Source organism: Orcinus orca, chromosome 18 (assembly GCF_937001465.1).
Source record: "Orcinus orca chromosome 18, mOrcOrc1.1, whole genome shotgun sequence".
Taxonomy (NCBI): domain Eukaryota; kingdom Metazoa; phylum Chordata; class Mammalia; order Artiodactyla; family Delphinidae; genus Orcinus; species Orcinus orca.
Genome location: NC_064576.1, coordinates 26,976,923 through 26,996,126, shown reverse-complemented (window position 1 = coordinate 26,996,126; position 19,204 = coordinate 26,976,923). Strand labels below are relative to the sequence as shown.

General features: G+C 50.2%; 1 protein-coding gene across 3 annotated transcripts; it reads right to left on the bottom strand.

The window, feature by feature from the left end:
- Positions 1-5,220: 5,220 nt before the first annotated feature.
- On the bottom strand, positions 5,221-9,959 carry POU4F1 (POU class 4 homeobox 1). 3 transcript variants are annotated; one of them, XR_007472997.1, is made up of 2 exons: positions 9,576-9,677; positions 5,221-6,490 (listed from the first exon to the last, which is right to left on the bottom strand). XR_007472997.1 is itself a non-coding variant. In XM_049700996.1 (2 exons), exons 1-2 carry the CDS (start codon positions 9,696-9,698, stop codon positions 7,760-7,762), a joined length of 1,275 nt encoding a protein of 424 aa, XP_049556953.1. In that variant the 5' UTR covers positions 9,699-9,959; the 3' UTR covers positions 7,448-7,759. The 3 variants fall into 3 exon arrangements, 1 of the variants encoding a protein (XP_049556953.1); XR_007472996.1 differs by lacking the exon at positions 9,576-9,677 and adding an exon at positions 6,955-7,452; XM_049700996.1 differs by lacking the exon at positions 5,221-6,490 and adding an exon at positions 7,448-8,911 and having other exon boundaries at positions 9,576-9,959.
- Positions 9,960-19,204: the final 9,245 nt, after the last annotated feature.

The following is a 19,204-nucleotide window of genomic DNA, read 5'->3' as shown; positions in this document are numbered from 1 at the left end:
AATTGCCACGAGCAAGGCGCACCCTCCCTTTCAAAATCGCTCCGACCCTCTGCAATGCACGGCATTGCAGCCGAAAATCGCCGGTTCCCGTGCAGAACTGCGTCCTGTTGGCAGCCCCTGGGGTTCTGAACCCGTACCACTTAACCAGGAGGATGGGGAGAGGGGAAGCACTTTTAAGTTTAAAAGTCCTGGGATCCCTTGAGGGAGGGGAAAGACGGGAGGCAGAGAAGGCAAAGCTTCCCAAAAGTTGATTCTAGACAAACAAATATCAGATGGGAAGCGAGAAAGCCAACTTGCTTAAGCACGCAGTAATAAAACTTTTGCATAAGGCGTGGCGACAGTGCGCGAGAGCCTGCTCATAGGCGCTAAGGCTGATTTCAAACCTCGGGCTCAGATTACACTTTGGAAGGAAGACCCCGGCGCGCACTAACGCCTCTCACACACTTGATTCCCCTACACACACACACACACACACACACACACACACACACACACACACACACACACGCACATACATACACACACAGGACCTCTTAGTTGAATATAAGCAAATGAAACAATTGAAACCATATCTTTTTCTTTAAAACTGCGATAAAAGAGACTCCCGCTCAAAGGCGTCACGGTTCCTCTCATTTAGGTTTCTTTTCAGAAGAAATGAAAGCCCCCGGGAGATACCTCTGCCCAGAGTCAAATGGATCCTACCTGCTTTTTTAAATGCCTGTTTTTCCATTGCTAACTCATAAAACACATTTTAAGCAGGATAGCTGAGCTCCAATCTCAGTCTCACAGCTCCTTGTCACGTTCTGGTTCTCTTGCTTTCCCTTTCTTTCATCACAACGCTTTGGTAAAGTCGCATAAGTGATCAAAATTAACATAAATCATTATTAGTTATTAGGATTCGCTCTAAATTACACTGTGACTATCGCACCAGCCCCATCTGCCGCCCCTGCTCTAGCAGCAATAGATTGCAGATAAAATAAATGTCCTTACCCCATTAGAAGGTTCCTGTCTCTGTAGCCAAAAGCCAAACAAAAGCAATAAATACCGGGCTTTCTCTCTCCACTATTCAGCTGTGACTCTTTTCATCAGCTCTTCTTCTAGAAAAGCTCGATAGCTGCCTGAAAATATTGCATTTTATATCACCAAAGGGCGATTAATATTGCATTAACTGTATTTAACAGTTTTTTAAGCGCGAGTATTCTACAATGCGTTGGTTTCTGTTAATATGTACAGGGGGTATCAGAACTACTGCACACCACTTAAGATATTCGTATAAACATACTATTTGTCTCACACTTTGTATATATATATATGTGTATATATATATATAATGTTAGAGTGTAGCGCGCGATGTTTGAAGTGGAAGAAGCCGTGCTAATGGTCTGCTTAAAGTATTCAGACCCTGGCTGGAGACAGCCGGGTCCCAGCCTTCATTAAATGTTTATTGTCAACACTTGGCGGGGGAGGGGCGAGGGGAGGGAAAGACTGGTGTAAGAGAATTTTCGCGGCTGGAAATTGTCAACACTTTGTTTTATTCTGATCCATGCCTACAAAAGTTTGTGTGCATTATGCTTCACTGAAGCCAGGCGTCAAGAGTTACCAAACTTTGGTTTGTAATTCGCTTTACCTAATCAATGCAAGGAGTCTGCCTCTCTTCCTTCTCCATCCCTCCTTTTGCCACTTCTCTCCACGCTTCTTTAGTTTTTCTTCTTTTTTCCCATTCTCTTCGCTTTCTAAATTGGAAAGAAGAGACCTCCGGGGCCCTCGGGCTTGGGGCAACAGATGGGAGACAGGCGCTCCTAGCCCCTCCCCTGGGGCTGCAGGAGCAGGAAACTGGTCCCCTAGCTTGAGCTTTGCCAACTTCTCTCGAAACCGAGATTTTCATCCTCCGTTTTGCGATCCAGGACTCTACGGAATTCCCCGGGACTAACGCCCAGCGGCCAGCCTTCCTCCCGCGCCAGGTATAAGGTCCAATTCGTAGCAGGGCTTTGCTGGTGTGCACCCTAACAACAAAACAAAAGCCGAGACCTTATTGCTCCCAGTTCTTGCCAAAAAATGTCAACCGGTTTTATAAGTTTTGTGGTGTTTAGGACGTCTGTTGACGTAGGCAAACTGTGGGGAGGGGAGTATTTTTAACCTCTACGACATACTGGTCCATTCCCTTTTCTCGCAGGACGCCCTCAGAAGCCCTTACAGGGTGGGAAAGAACATTCGGGAGCGCTTAATTACCAGCTGCGGGGCTCCAGCTCAATTCTCTGAGGTGACGCCGCACACAAAACGCGCTTGCGCGAGCTCGGCGCGCACCGTGCGCACTCGGAGCGCGCCCTGTCCGCGCGGCGCTCCCAGCGGTCCGTACCCCGCCGGTCACGCCTGCGCACGCGCGCCGGACGCTGGGCACTCGAGCGTTTGACCGCTCCGGTTATACACGGCCTGGCTAAGCCCCGGCCAGGGCCGGTAGGCGGTAGCTGTCCCACCGTTCGAGAGGAGCTGAGGCCCCCGGCAGCTGGAAGCTTCCGGGCCGCGAGTCGCGGCAGGCGGCGGAGGGGCACAGACCCAGCGTACCTGGTCGCTGGGCCGCGGCTCGCACGCCTAGGGCGCTGGGATTTCCCCGCGCGGGCGGCCAGGGTTGGGTGGGTGTTTCCAGGGGGTCAGGAACCTTGCCTGGGTCGGGGGAGAGCGGTTCCCCTCCTGGCTGCAGATTCAGACCTAGTCAGCTCTGCCTGTGGTTTGAAACGGCACCCGCTCCTAAGTCCGAAGTCTAGCCTGAGAGACTGGAGGGGGAGGGAGCAGCACCACGAGGCCGCCTCCGAAATCACTCCGGGAGCCGCAGGAGCGTTCTGCCGCTCCAGTTTCAAGGCCCTTCCGGGCCCGCGCCCCGCCCTACGGAGCCACCGGATTTCGGGGAGGGGGAGAGGGAGGGCTGCCCAATCTCTTCACCAGGCTGACTTGACAACAATTACGAAAGTTTTTAATTAGCTTCTTGTTATCCTTCATTTTATTAATTTCTAGAATCCTCAGGCCATGAATTATTCAAAGGGCAAGCCAACCCGAGCGGGGCGGCCGCGCGCCCCCGCCGCACGTGCCCGGTCCGGCTCGGGCAGAGCCGCTTGCCCGCTGCCCCCGGAGGGCGTGAGGCGGCCCGGCCCCTCCCGCCGCGGTGGCGCAAAGGTTTGATCAAATATTAAATAATGTAATTATTGCGACAAGGCTTATCTCGCAGGTGGGAAAGAGGCCCCCCGTGAGATTTAGAATTAGGCTGCTATTTTTTAAAAATCAATTAAGCTTGCGTTCTCCTCTGGAACCGCTCGCGAGGACTGGGGCTAAGACTGCAGCGGCAGTAACACCCATCAGCAAAACCACACCAGAGAATAACTGTGGTCGTCACCTTTATCACCTCGCCGGCCACCAAGGCCATTCGAATGGGGTGGGGAACGCTTTTAGCCAGGTCAGAAGTCACAATTCCTACCTCACGGATTCGACTATGAAAGCCCATCCAAGTGAAAGATGGGGTAGGGATTCTTCAGGCTAGATTGGCGGAAAGACCGGGGAGATGGGGCAAGGGGCTGAGGGCGGGAGCTGGCCAGGTGAGTCCTCGGCCCAAGGCGCCCTGTCCTCTCTTGGCGCGGCCAAGTGTAGGAACCGGACCGAAGTCATCTTAATACCACAAGAAATTAAAACTCGATACAATCACGGCAGTGTGTGCCTACGGTTTATTTATGAGGGTGTAATCGAAGTTGAGAGCAATTTCAGAACACGCATTAAACAAAAATCTATTAAGAAGTTAGTTGAAGCGTCTTGAGGACATCATTTCCTAGACCTACAGAAGTAGCGGGACCCGGAGCTAGGACTGGGGAAAAGAGAAAATTTAAAACGAATGGGTGGCTTAAACGTGGTAGATGCATTTTATGCTTACTTTTCTTTTGCCTTTCCTACTCCACCACCGCCTGCATTTCCTGAGAAGCTGAAATGCAAACAGAGCACAATTTTCCCACTCCAACTTATTTTTAGATTATTTAAAAGAACCGGAGCCACGCTATTTCCACACACTGACTAGTGCCAGAATTCACTTGAAGTTCCGTTCTTCAGAACCAGAAAACTTTGAAAGGTTAACTACCACTGAGTAGCAAGCCTTAGCACTCTCTCCAGGAGGATGTTTGTTAACTTGTTTATTTGTTTGTTTGTTCGTGAATTGACAAAGGTATCTTAGAATAGTCTTAATATTCCTTCAGGCAGTACACAGATTCAGTCACCAGATAGCAAGGCATTTCCTGTTTTGTTTTGCACAGCTTCCTACTACGTAAAATAGGAAACTCTGCAAAGCATGTATTTTCATAATATGTTTTATTAACATAATATTGTCTTCTCTTTATTTGGTAAGGATTTTACTTAATACAAAACAAATGCTTAGGTTCTTATTACATACATTAGTCATCATTATATAATACAAATATATTTGCCTGCAACATTTCCGTTCGGGGCAGATTTTTTTTAAAAAACAGCCTTTGTAAATCTGTTTATTTGTTCATTCCTGGTTCTCCAACAATGAAATCCGGTCATACTTTTCTATAAAATAACGTGGGTATTTTTTTAAACAAATGTATTTTATTTAAAACTTTGATGACATTTCAAGTTAATAACAACAGAAACAAATCAATTTTGATGGAAGAGATCTATTTTAAAAATACCTCTAGTGATTTTTTTAAAACATTAACAATTGTTTAAAATCACAGCTTTTTAAATGTACTCTTCTTTTTTGAACATCAAGCATTTTGTTTCACAGATTTGCCGGTGAAATTAAAAAGATTTGGCTAAAGTAGGATGACTTCAGAAGATATAATCCCAGCTATTAAGAAACTTTTTACATTTGGCATCTGATCTAGTCCCGGGTCACCAACAGAGAATCTCTGGTCCCTCTGGAGCAGTAGGTGGCACACTAAAGTTCCAAATGAACAGAGGCATTTGACACCATGGCTGGACAGATCAGTGGATGGTTTTTGTTAAACTCCAAATAAAAGTCATTTAGTTACAACATTTTCTTAGAAACGTTTTTAGGCTAGAACAACACATACAAACCTCCAAATGCCTCTGCACCGAACCTTGATTTAAATATTTTGAGAGTGCGTGGTTATTTATTACCTTCCACCACTCTGAAGCGAGGGCTGTGCTTGAAGGATTTCTGCAGTTAAAAAAAAAAAGAAAACTTTGATAAACACAGGCAACTAATAGAGAATTCATTTTATTCAGAGCACCGCTTTCACATGAGTTATCTGAAAGTGAATTCTGATTCAGCAGAAAAATACATCATTCTCATCCTTTCCCCTCTTTTCACCTCCCTTTCAACGTCCTCCCCTTCCCTGTATTTTTGGTTGAATTGAGTCTCATTTGTTGACCGGCTCTCCCAGGACTTTGGCCCAGTATAAACACAAAAATGCACCCAAATCATAAAACTGCTCTTCTTTCAGTTATATTTTATTTGTAAGTGTACTGGGACATATCCCCCTGTTGTATTTTGGCGCACAGAAGTGGTTCTGATAGAAGTGGGGAGGAGGGGAAGATAATAGAGCAAAGAACATAACCAAGGAAAAAGCTCAGCAGACATACATGGACAGGTAGATCAATCCGTGAGGCATTTCAGGATTAACACTGGCAGTTCGTAACCACTGTGTGAGTGTGTGCATTAAAGAAAATATTTACAGTAATCTTCCTTTTTTCCTTTTCCTCTAAATACAAGAATATGACAAGAATGTTGTGTTTTCGGTGAAAACAGGCAGTAGACTGTGAAATCACACTATCCACAAAACGGTCTATCAGAAAGCTAGCCCAGTTTAGTGCTCAGTTTCAAATGCATAGAATGTTTGCGCTGCAAACAATGATATACAATGTAATTAAATAAATAATGCCTAACCAGAGTGAGACCTAGTTGTGTTTCTTTCTGCACCTTTCAGATCATGCATGATTTCAGTCTTGTTAAATGGCAGGTTTTTTCTTTTCTCATCTATTCTGTTTTCAATTTTTTAGTTCTTATTAAAGGACGGTAATAAACCATCTCCACCCGAGATCAAAAGAGTGTCTTGTGCACCAAGCAGGCATTTTACCTAACCACCTTCAATTTTTTTTCTTTTTTTAATCCATCAGTAGTTTCATAAAGTACCTTGATTATTACTATGAAATACTATACATGATTTTCTATTTGGGAGACTGATAGTGCAAATTAAAGTTTTTGCTACCCAACATTTATCCCCAGCAATAAATTACTTTTGGATAATAATAATTTAATAATAATAATAATGAAACAGTTGTTCTGCTTCCCCCCCCCACCCCCCGCTCCCAACATGCAGACCTTTTTGAAATAAATGGAGGGCTTTAAACCCGTCTTCCTCTCATCTGGGATTTAGTTGATTTTCTCACAGCCAAGTCCTGCTCCAAGTGAAAGCAGAAACTTCTCAATATTTCAATGATTTCATGTTCTCCAAGAGAGAAGAAAGGGGACCTAGAAGAGCAAGATGGGTCCTGTTCTGTGGAGAAAATGGGACAGCGTATCTCTCCTACTGTCTGCCACCCCATCAATCTATTTGAATCAACAGGGGGAAAAAAAGTAGATAGTTTAAAATAAGCCACTGAGAAAAATAAATGAAAGGGCAAGCAAGTTCTATGAGTGGGAAGGGGGGGGAAAGCTTAGTTTGAAATGGTCTGTTTTCTAGATCTTAGATATGAGAGCAAAAATGGAAAGAGTAAAAACCTGGTTAAAATTGTTCTATTTTCCTAGAATAAAATATTTATTTCGGAGCCTCTAAATTCTGCTTTTTAGTCAGCCCAAAGACTATGCCTCTCTCTCCCTAAAGACCCCCATCTGACCTATCAGGCCACAGGAGTATAGGCTGGGTCACTGGAAAACTTGGACTTCACCTAAACAAGTAGCCACCCGCCGCCCCTTTCAGCTGTGCCCCTACTCACTTTCTGGAAATGGAGAGCAGCCGTCGGGAGTCTCATTGGAAAAGAGAAAATAAATCAAAGAGGACTTGGATGGGGTGTAGGTAAGACTTAGAGGAAAGATTAAATTAAACACACAAACAGAACAACTAGCTTTGCTACCCAGAATTTCACCTTCCGGTTCGTCTGGTGTTCGGTCTTTGACTCAGTTCCTGTGTGTAGGGCTGGGCGATAGTAATAACGTGGTGCTCTTTTTTCTCTTCCTTGCGGGGGCAGGGGAGGAGGGGGGAATGAAGCTGTAGAACACGACTCTCCGGAGTTAAATTTCTAAAGCATTTTTTTCTTTGCTTTTGTTCTGTTTTGTTTTCTTTTGTCTTTATTTGTCTAGTTTTTGGTGGTTGGTAGGTTTTTTTGTACATAGCTCCTTGGTCCCCAGGAGATTTTGATAAGTGTCTCTGGTCAAAATCAGTCAATTTCCCTACCCTTCCCGAGTCTCCCCCCACCCTCACCCCCAGAGCCATCCTGCCCCTCACAACCCCTCCTCCACTCTCCGCTTTCCTTCCCCCGACTCCCCCACTCTCACAAATGCTCCCTCTTCTCCCCCCGCCCTTCTCTCTGGTGTCCACACCCTGCACCCCAGTCCTCTAGGCTGGGGAGGGTAAGGGCAGGGAGAGCAGAGAGGAGGTGGAGGCGAACGCTCGAGGAGGGGCTCCCCAAATGCAAGCAGGACAACGGACACTCTAAATCCGGGGGGAAACAGGCCCGGGGAAAGCCCCTCGAAATGCCCTTCGGCTCCCCGATCTGCCCCGCCCGGTACCTCCCATCCCCCTCAGTAAGTGGCGGAGAATTTCATCCGCTTCTGCTTCTGTCTCTGGTTGCAAAACCACACCCGCACCACGTTCTTTTTGAGGTCCAGTTTCTCGGCGATGGCGGCGATCTTCTCGGACGAGGGCCGGGGCTGTACGGCGAAGTAGGCCTCGAGCGAGCGCTTCTCGGGCGCGGCGATGGAAGTCCGCTTGCGCTTCTTCTCGCCACCGTTGAAGAGCTCGGGCTTGTTCATTTTCTCGCGCTGCGCGCCCTCGGCTTCCTCCAGCCACGCCTGCAGGATGGGCTTGAGCGCAATCATGTTGTTGTGCGAGAGCGTGAGCGACTCGAACCTGCAGATGGTGCTCTGGCTGAGCGAGCCCACGCCCGGGATCTTGAGGTTGGCCAGCGCCGAGCCCACGTCGGCCTGCGTCACACCCAGCTTGATGCGCCGCTGCTTGAAGCGCTCGGCGAACGCCTCGAGCTCGCGCGGGTCCGTGTCCGAGTCGCAGATGGACGCCAGGCCCGCCGCGCCCACCACGGCCGCCGCCGCCGACGCCGCCGCCACCTGCCCGGCCGCCGCCGCCGCCGCCGCCGCCGCTGCCGCGCCGTGGTGCGCCGCCGCCGCCACCAGCCCGGGGTGCGGCAGCCCCGACGGCATGTTCATGGCGGCCGCCGCCGCCGGGTGCGACAGGTGGCCCAGGCCGTGCATGTGCGGGTGCGGATGCGCCGAGCCGCCCAGCAGCCCGCCGCCCGGGCCCCCGCCGCCGCCGCCCGGGCCGCCGCCGCCCGGGCCGCCGCCGCCCCCGGGGCCGCCACCGCCTGGGCCGCCGCCGCCCCCCGGGCCGCCTCCGCCCCCCGGGCCGTCGTGGGCGCCGCCGCCGCCGCCCGCCGCGCCCGCGCCGCCCGCGCCGGCCATGAGCGCGAGCGACGGCGACGAGATGTGGTCCAGCAGGTCACCGGGCTCGAGCGCCTGGTGGTGATGGTGGTGGTGGTGGTGGTGCGCCAGCGGCACGGTGGACGTGGACGTGCATGGCACGCTGTTCATCGTGTGGTACGTGGCGTCCGGCTTGAACGGGTGGCTCTTGCCCTGGGACACGGCGATGTCCACCGCCGCCAGCGCCTCGGCCCGCGCCAGCAGCGTTTCGTCTAGGCTGGCGAAGAGGTTGCTCTGTAGCTGCAGGCGACACAAACCAAACCAAAAAAAAAAAAAAAACAACCACAAAACCAAAAAAAGCAAAAACACAGAACAACCACACACAAGCCGGAAAGTACAAGCAAAAGGCCAACACAAAGCAAGCAAAATAATAACGACGAGGGTGGGGATAGTGGAGACCGGGAAAGACAGAATAGGGACACATTGGGGACGAGACAGGGGGTCAGATGAAAAGGGACGGGAGTGTGAGGAGAGGGGCAGATGCGGAGGAGAGGGGGACACAGGAACACATTCCGGGGACGGGCGTGGGAGACGGAAAAGGAGGGGGAAAGAAGAAGTGCAGATGTAACTCGCAGCTGGGGACCCGTGTCACGCACCCGAACACGCACAGAAAACGCCTTTCCAAGGCATGAAATTAACAGGAAAGAGTGGAGGGAAGTCGAGACTCATGGCCCCAGTGCTCCCCACTCCGATCGCCGGCGCCCGACACGGAGGCAGAGGCGACGGGAACACGACACTAAGCTCCACTGTACGAAGCCTGCCTCTCAGCGGGACTCTTCTAAAACTCCCTGCCCGCAAATCCCCGCACCGGGACCTGTACATACATCAGCACCCAACATGCAGCGTCTCGGAGACGGGGAGGGGGCGGGCCCGCGGGCCGGGTCCGCGTGCATGGGGCGCTTACCGGCGGCGTGGGCAGGCAGGCCCGCCGGATGGCCTCGGAGCTGGAGTGCAGTGACGGGTACTTGTGCTCAGGGAGGGTGGGATGCATGGCAAAGTGAGGCTGCTTGCTGTTCATGGACATCATCTTGATGGCTTGGCAAGTAAATCCACAAACACTCCGAAAGTCCGCGGGAAAGTGCGCACGCCGGCTCCCCCGGCCTCCCTTCGGAGGCTGCAGCCGCGGCGGCTGTCGGCGCGGAGGCGGCGGACGTGCCGAGGGCCGCTGCTGCTTCTGCTGCCGCCGCTGCCTCCCGGCGCTGCTTTGACCGCGCAGACCGCCGCGCACCGGCCTCGCGATCCCACTTCTCCGAGAGCTCTAGCCCCGTGCGCCGACGGGATGCACTCCTCTTACACCTGAGCCCCAATTCTCGCGGCCGGTCCGGGGAGCTCTCGCGAGAGCTCGCGGGCCCGCCGCGCTGACAGGCATCAGCTGTCTCCGTCTATCTGACGCGCGCTCTCCCTCTCGGCGGCGCCGTGCGTCTGCGCGCGCGCGCGCTCTCTCCCGGCCGCGACCCGCGCGTGGGAGCCGCTCTTATAGTGACCACCAGCAAGGACAGCGCAGGTGATGCACCTGTAGCTACCCGGACATGCGCACTGCACTTCTCACCTTTCCCATCGCGGGTCTGGAAAGATCAAAAGGGCCAGCTATTGTTTGAGGGTAGGCATCTTTTAGGGGGAGAAAGACGATGCTCACCAGCCCCTGGGTGGTTTCCCTCCCTCCTCCACACCCTCACCCCGATCGCAAGCCCTGAATATATGCGCATTACTTAGGCACACCTCCTCTCCGGGACGTCTAACAAGCTGTTATATAATGTATACAGCTGGGCATTTGTATGTTAAATTATGCCCGCGCATTCTTCTGTATGCAGTATAAATAACACAGAAATGCAGAAGGTGCTGTCTTTTGCGGCAAGAACCTGTTTCTTTCATGGTTTATAAATAGGTTCCTGGAGAATGAATAATCGCGGTGACAGACATTTGTTTGAAGCAGTCAGATGCTATTGATTTCCATATGATTTAATTTCCTCCGCATACTTTGTTGTTGTTGTTGTTGTGACTATAAGTGTGTCAGGCACCGACAGTGACAGCCACTTAGGAGCCACAAGGAGCGTGTGCTTTCTACTAGGGAACGGCTGGTTGTTGAAATGAAGTTGTGCATTTCTCTTATTGTTTGTCTCCTTTAACCGTGTACAAACCCACATTTCAAACGAGCTCCGGATGATCTGAGGCTTCTTGTAATCAAAAGGAAAAATAGTTAACAGGGTGTAGCTGGGATCCTTACCTCTCTTCAGCATACACACACACACACACACACACACACACACACACTTTATGTTGGAAACTCCAGGAAAAGGAAATAGCTTCAGAGAAAAGGGAATAAGATGTTGAAGAGAACTTTATTTTCCCTTCCATCGTTTTGGCTTGTTTGCCCGCCACCCGCCCGCCCCCGCCCCCCAGATACAGATATACATACAGATGTATAGATGTGTATATATATACACACACATTTTTTTTTCTTCAGTAGGGAACAGAATCAAGCCAATTTATAGGAAAGCGTGATTAAAATATTAATTCAAACCAACTTAAAAGAACGGGGCCCAAGCTCTGGTCCAGGCTTTATTTATTTTTTATTATTGTGAAATCAAAACGTAAGAAGAATAAATCAATTAGCCAACCTGCTATGTGGCCCTTATGTGGCAGGCAGATCAAGGGCCTCCCGGGGAACCATAGTTCAGGTGCCCGAGTCCCCAGGGACTCAGCCCTTGCCCGGGGTGATAACAGCCCAGATGTTATCACATCTGCAGCGAGAGAGCTGGAGAACTGCAAGGGGCTGCGTAGGGGAGGCAGAGATCAGATAAATAATCTTTCTGGTCTCTCCCACAGCAAGGAGGTCTGTATTTCCGCTAAAGATTAGATCTCATTTCTATAAACCTAAATTTACGTTCGCCTTGGATCTTTTCTTTGGATAAACGCGTGCGTATTTAGCGGACACGCTCCCTACTCAAATTCCAAGAAGAGCCCAGAGGCGTCACCACGGCTTTTTTTTTTCTTTCTTTTTTCTTTCTGTCTTTTCTTTTCTCTCTACCTTTCCCCCTCCCCCCACCCCCTCGCAGCCCGAGAGGGGAGTTAAGAAGGATGTTCACTTGCTAGTGTGAGAAGGAGCCTCGTTTCCATCCATTACGCGGTCCCTTGGGAGTGCTAAGTGCAACTTTAATTCTGCGGGGAATGGACCACGAGCAGGACATCGCTGGAGGGAGCGAATGAGTCCTACGGTAGTCGTCGCACCGGGTGTTCAGGCTTAACTTAATCCTTCCTGACACCCACCGCGGCGGTTCCCTGAGCTCGCCTGCGTTAGGGGGTCGGGGGGTCGGGGTCGGGGGAAGGAAGGGCGCCGCAGAGGATGAGCGCCTAGATCCTGTCTCCCCCTCCCCCCAGGGAAACGCTGGCTTTTAGGGACCCCAAAGAGTGCAGGGGAAACAAACGCAAATAGCACAGTTTGGGGGCCACATGGACTCAGAGACAGAGAGAGAGGTGAGCCCCTGAGTACCAGAAGCCCATCTCGGTTTACCCTCCAACACTGAGAGAGCGCCAATTAACCCAGCGGGGAGGTCCCTGGCCTGAGGTCAAGACTTCATCACCTTGTCCAGACTCCTCTCCTAGTTTACTTCTTTTAGGACAACCAGAGTCCCTGCCCAGCTTAGGGTGGGCTCAGACCTCTGCTCAGAATGTCTCACTTTCCCCCAGGGCTAGAAATAGGGCCCTGGGTACAGTTCCCATCTCATTACCCACCCCCCTCACCCCACTAATGGATTGGAAGCCCATTTAGGGCACATCTGTGTCCACCCTGGCACTTAGGAAGGGTGCTTGTCACAGAGTGAAAATACCCCATAGAACAATACACGTGTGTAGGAAGGAAGAGAAGGCAGACGGCGAGGGCCGGGAGAAAAACAAAGAGAGTTCAGCAAGCCAGGACCAATGGGGAGTGGGGGGCAAGCAGGAAGATCGCCGAAGGGGTCTCCTCTCTCCCTGAAAAGAAGATGCAGATTGGAACAGAGGGCGTGCTGTCCCCATGCAGAGCTGTCTATCTTGATTCCAGCCAGCAATTTTTCCAAAGTCATTTATTTCATCCTTCCCTCATTTACTTTCTACCCTACCTTGAGCACCAGTCTGGGCCAGGGCAAGACACTGGAGATAAAATGAGGTATAAAATACAGGCATCTGCCTTGGGGCGGTGGCAGTCTATGAGAGTGGGGTAGCTACAGGTGAAGGGGGTGTTTTTGTGGTACAGGTGTGACAGGTGCGATGAGAGGGAATTGTATAGAAATACCGGGTGGGGTAGGGGATGATGCTTGGAGAATTATCCTGTCACATCCCTGCTGGGCCTCAGCCCCAGGCTAGAGAGTGAGACACGGTGGTAGATCTGCCGGTACTTCCTTGGACCTTATCAAGCCTTTCCCTACTCTCCCCAGGGCAGTGAAAGGGAAGGGTGGTGGACTGGGGCTCAGTCCATCAATGTCACTGCTTTGTGTTCCGGGTTTGGCAAGTGCAGTAACTAGATGGCCCCTGCCAGAGCTAGTGATGCGCACGTGGGGTCTGAGCCTTGGCATAGAATCCTGGGCAGGTTGGGGTTTGTTTTTTTCTTTTTTTTTTCTTTTTCCTTCCTGTTTAATGACCAACACAGATTCCCTCCTCACCCGATCTCATAGCTTTGCATTTTATCAAGAGGGAGATAATGAATGCACAGCTATTGATTTCCAAGGAATTTCCGCCCCCAGGGATAGGGAGTCTATCATCTGGATCAGAAACACATTTCTTTCCCTCATTAATTAATTTTCTCCTCCTTCGTTGGCAGGCCCCACTTCACATTTCCTTTCGCAGCGCCTCTTTCCCGGGCTTTGCGGGCAGACGTTGGTAGGCTGGAGTGAAGACCCGCGGGAGAGGCGCAGCGCAAGGGCGGGACCGGCTGGGGGTGACTGCTGCTCGCCTTTAAGCACCCCGCCCCCTCCACAGCTGCCACTGGCTGGGCAGCCTTTCTTCTTCCGAAGCGGCGCGGGGAAAGTTAGCTTTGGACTCAGCAGCCCCTACCTGCACGCCTCCCTCTCCCCAGCCCCACCTCTGGGCTTGAACCCGATTTATTTATCCGCATTCGGGGACGCCGGGGGGCGGAGGATGGGGGGAGCGGTGGTCCTGAGGAATGTGCACTGAAGTGAGTGGAGATTGTGCGCGTACAAGAGAAGGGGATCGGGCCTCACGTTCTTGCCCAAACGCGAGGATCTGGAACAACATGCCAACCCAGGCGGCCCAAGACGGAGCTCTGCTCCTCGCAGATGCGGGCCGCCACGTTTCCTCCCGGCTGCCGCCCAGAAACTCGGCCCGTTCACCGCGCAGCCAGCGCCCTGCGCGGGGGAAGTCGCCAGAGCCTCTAGTCGGCCGGCTTCCGAGGCCGCTTGGGTTGTTTTAAGCGGTGGGAATGAACTGGCCAGCAGAGGACTAGGAGGCCTAGAATTGGGAGGGGGGCGGGGGGGAGTGTCGGTATTCGGAAGAGGGGCGGCACTTGGGAGGTCCGGCTCCCTTCCGCTCAGACACCCTCTGTCCGAAGGGTGGGACAGAGGGGGGACTAGTGCCGTGCTTTCGCTTCCCCTCCTGGCGGCCTTGCCAGCGTCAAACCTGGGCAGCTTTGCTCCCGGGTCTCTCTAAGCGCTGACCCTTGCGCATTCCGTTCCCGTCCCTCCCGCGGTGTGGGCACTGGGCTCCTCGCCCGCCCAGCCCGCAAGGCAGTCCTGGGAGGTCGCCCTGCCCTGTGCCACCGCTCAGCCCGAGGCGCGAGTTCACAGCCACGCTCTCGTTGGCGAGAGCTGGGAGATTTCCCACAGGCTACTGTCCTTCCTTTCTACCCCGCTCTGCCCGCACCGCGGCCGCTTGTCTCCCTCGGTCCCAAAGGCCGGGGTGGGTGAGTTATTGAGGCCAGGGGTGATCAGCTCCTGTGAGGCTTCCAGCTGGGACCTGCGGAGGAGGTTCTCGAGTAAGCCGCTGAAAACCCAGTGTTTTCGTTCTTCTAGCCGTTTAATTCAAATGCCACTTACGTTGGGAACATTTTCCTGGATGTCGAGCACCCCACTCCGAGATGTCCCTGATACACACACTTGGGATCCGAATGATGCGGCAGTAAAGTTCACTGCCGGTCATTATCTCTCTTGGCGTTACATCTGTAGAGATCTAGGTGTATATATATATATATATATATATATATATATATATATATATAATCTCCACCCTAACCCCTCGGTGGACTTAAACCCACCTACCTTGTGAAAGCCCTAGGGATGATGTAGGACTACGTCTCCGTCCTAACAGGGGCACGGCCTCCCTCGCCCGCTAGTTGCCAGAACAAGTTTCACTGTCCAAGTGACAATGCTGGACCGCTACGCTTGGCCACGGGCCCCTGTGGTTTAGGTCCCAAGGGAAGCAGAGCTGCTCCCGCCCCGCACAGGCCCCTTCCAGAAAGGGAGAACGCGCTGGTCAGAGAAGGGGCTTCGAGGTCTCCTGGTTACGAACAACAACGAACAAACCAACTCTACAACAGACACGCCCGCCCCTGACCCCACGCGACGAGATGGAAGTTGTGTCGCCTTCCTCTCCCCGGAGAGCCGCGGGCCCGCCGCTCCCACCCGGCCACACGCGCGCGTTGGTGGGAGGCAGCTCCGCTGGCGCACAAGGACCGCAGAGGATCCCCAGGCCCCCGCGACCGCAGTTCTGGGAACCGAGAGGCGAGCGCCCGTGGCCCTCCGCAGACTCGTCTCGGCCTGTAGGAGCGGGATCCCCAGGAGGGTCCAGACGCCCCGAGGAAAGCGCGAAGCCTCGAGTCCACACGCCGAAGTGCGGAGCTGGGTCCTGTCGCCCGGCTCCGAAGCTCGCAGGCGCCGCCGCCAGCCGCCCCTCCTCCCCGCCGCCTGCACAAATCAAAGCCCCTTGCGAGGCACTGGGAAATAGTTGCCTTGTCATGTAACACATTGCCCTGATTTATTATAAAATTTTAACGAAATCATGCATATTTTAACAGCCTTTAATCACTGCATGAAAATTTAATTCATGGACTGTAGCGCGTTTAAATAAATGAAGTGTTAATTCATTAGGATTAATTAATTTGTTAAAGGATTGTGTGCAAGGTTAAGGTGGAAAGAAAACTCTTTGTTGGTTTCGCGTCTTAATCGCCAGGTTTCGCAAGTAGTAATAAAACGAAAGGAAACCGCAGAGCTGGCCCTTTCTTTGGGCGGGGCCCTGCAGAGAGCAGCTGAGAGCGCCCTCAAGAGCCCGGGAAACTCCGACCAGAGGGGCACCGGCAGATCCGTCCTCCCGGGAGAAGGGGGAGCGGCACTGGCTTCGAGAATCCGGGAAGGAGGGGTTCGCCGGAATCAGAGGAAGGAATGCGGGATCGTAGCCGAGGCAGGCGGGCCAGACCTCACCTCCCCACCCCCAGCACAAAGACGACCCAGTGAGGGAAGCGAGGTCGCGCCTTCCGGTCCTCGGAGCGCCAAGCCTCGGCTTAATGGACAGATGATGGGCCAGCCCTGCCACCTCCTGAGCCTTCTAGCCTTCTGGGAATCACAGTCTCGCCAGCAGGCCGCCGGTCCTGGCGGCGAGGCTGAGCCTAGAGTCTCAGGGGATGCTCAAGAGAGAGGAGGCGGACCAAAGCCAAACTTGCCAGCTCAGGCTGGGGCAATCGGGAAACCTTTTCCATCAGGAGCCCTGATGTTAGTGAATGGTTCCTTCAGCACCTCTTCTGAGACATCTGATGAATAGGCAACCCCTTGCAGGAGAGCGGACACAGGCGCAGAAGAGATGTCCTCTTCCGCATCAAACTCTTATCCATCCCTAAAGACCCAATACAAATAGCACTTCCGTGAAGCAGCCTGGTTTACTTTCTGCTCCATGCTATCCCCAATACAGACACTTTTCTACTCACCAGTGTTATAAGAATTAAAATGGTCCAGAACTAGGTCCTCCTTCCTCACAGAAAGTCTCAGTAAATGCCTAAGTCAAATCTTTGCCCTAGGGTACTGGATGTTCACAGCCCCAAATTATATGTCACACTAGGCGCACACTTCTACACATTTGGTTAATGCAACTAACATTTATTAGAGGGGGTCTGCTCCCTGTTAAGACACAGCAGACCTAGAAATCTACCTTGATTCAAGAAATGGAGCTTCAATCGAACTTATTCTAGGCTGCCTCTGTCATGTCAAACTTAAGATCATCCAAGCCTAAGCTTCAGATGGGTTCTTAAAAGAAAGCTGCAGCTTCCTCCCTCAGAGTGGGGTTCCGAGAATTAAGCAATAAATGTTCGCTATGCACTCTGAGATCACTGCTTAAAAGGTTTTCTCTCTGCCAAGTATTATTAAAAGGATCGGGTTACATCATGATAGGCAAAGACTGTTGTAGGACTCCCACGAATAGGAATGAAAGACCTTCTTATGAGGCCTTGGGAAACCCTTCTAAATAGGCCACACTCCATGAAACTAAACTGTTCTCTACAAATATCATTCACAGGTACAAAAGTGAGGGGGGAAAAAGTCTAGTGCATGTATTACACTTTGAATTGAAAACCATTCAAGTATATAGAAACAGGTTCCTGCAACATCCTAAGAATCAAGACCGAAGCTCTTCCCTTGTTCAGTGGTACCTTCAGAGGTTTCAAACCAGAGTAAATACAAACGAACTTATAAGAAAACAGAGCAGATTTGAAATTAAGGGACTATATATCTTCAAGTCTGACATTTTCAGTTTAAGTCTCAGTTGATCCATCAGAACAGGAAAAAGACTTGTCATTTTGGATGCGATGAAGATTTTAAAAATTAAAAGATAAACACTAAAGGTCATGTCAAAATAATATCTAACATCATGTCACATTCTCTTAGCCATAGCATTTTAAAAAGATGAGCAGTCAAAAGATACTGTTTTTATAAAGACATGAACTGATGTGTCTTTTCCCTTCATCACTAGCGCATCTTTTTCTAACATAGCCTTAGTGCTATTTTGAAATTCATCTAAATGTCAGAGTTAATGTGAATCTTTATAAACTTAAAAGTGGCACACACACGACTCCCATCACTGAGCTTCCACTTAGTAGTAGACTTAGATTGAGGACACAGTCAGGAATTAAATGCTACTTGAAAAGAAACATGCTAATACTTCCAAAATACTACTTTAAAAAGAATCCTTGGAAACTTCAAACCCATTCATCCTTTGGCCTATAAATGTGAACTCCCATGCATCCCATGCATGAGGGAGGAAGAGTACAAGGTCTGGAGTCAGAGGCCCAGCTCCGAGACAGGGTTCTAATCCCATTCTAGCTGTGTGACAACTAATTCTCAACTCGCTTATTTGTAAACTGGGGAAAATTAATTCTTGGCTCACAGAGTTTGAAAAGAAGATTACATGAGATACAGGTTAGCAAAGTACTTGGTTTCAAAAAAAAGTATTTGTCTTGCTTTAGGGTGTGTATATATAATAGATATATTTTAAAATGAGACCACCATATTTGTCATGACATTTCAGATTATGGTAAAGAGATCAGGAGTACAAATGAGAATGTGTCATTAAAATCAGATCCTGAACAGATTATTTCCTTCAACTGAGGAATGTCAGTTTTTTTTAATTTAATATATGAAATATTGTTTTGGAGAGAATGGAGCAGTGTTTCTGAAGCAGCTAGGAAATACTCTAGCCCAATAGAGACACCCTCACCCGGTTAGGCACTAGTAAATCAGGTTACACACTCTGCATTTCCATGGCACAGTGTCAGTTTGTATTAAAACCTAACACACTCATGGTTAAAAAAAAAGAGTTACAGACAGAATTAGAGTGAGGTTTACCCCCAAATTTACTCTATTCAGAAATATGTTAGATTTCTACATTTAATAGAATTTCAAATGCATATCCACATTGTCAAAGATATTTAAACTGCAATATCTCTGAGAGTATCCATTAACTTAAACATTATCAGAAAGACAAAGTAATACATAAATACTTATTGGAAAAAATATGATAGAACAAAAATTATGCTTTATATTAAGCCATTTTGGGGGGAGGAGGCTCTTATTACTTCTAAAAGTAGAGGTCATGATCCTCCAAATCATAAAAGTGACTTTTTATACTTTTATGGTTTTGTTGAATCCTGAGTCTCTTATAACAGAGGTCAGCAAATTTTTCTGTAAAAGGCCAAACAGTAAATATTTCAGGCTTTGTGGGCCATATGGTCTCTGTTAAGACTATTCAACTCTGCTGTTACAGTGCAAAAGCAGTCCTAGATAAAATGTAAACAAGTAAGTGCAGCCGTGTTCTAATAAGACTTTATTTAAAAGCACTGAAATTTGAATTTCATATCATTTTCCTGTGTTGTGAAATATTCTTTGGATTTTTAAAAGCCATTAGAAATCTATAAACCATTTTTGGTTTACAGGCCTTTCACAAAAACAGGTACAGGCCAGAATTTGGACCACAGGCCATAGTCCACCAACCCCTATATTAAAAGATCAATAAAAAATGGTAAGTTTTACTGGTCTTTATAGGCTAATTCAACATGAGCCAACA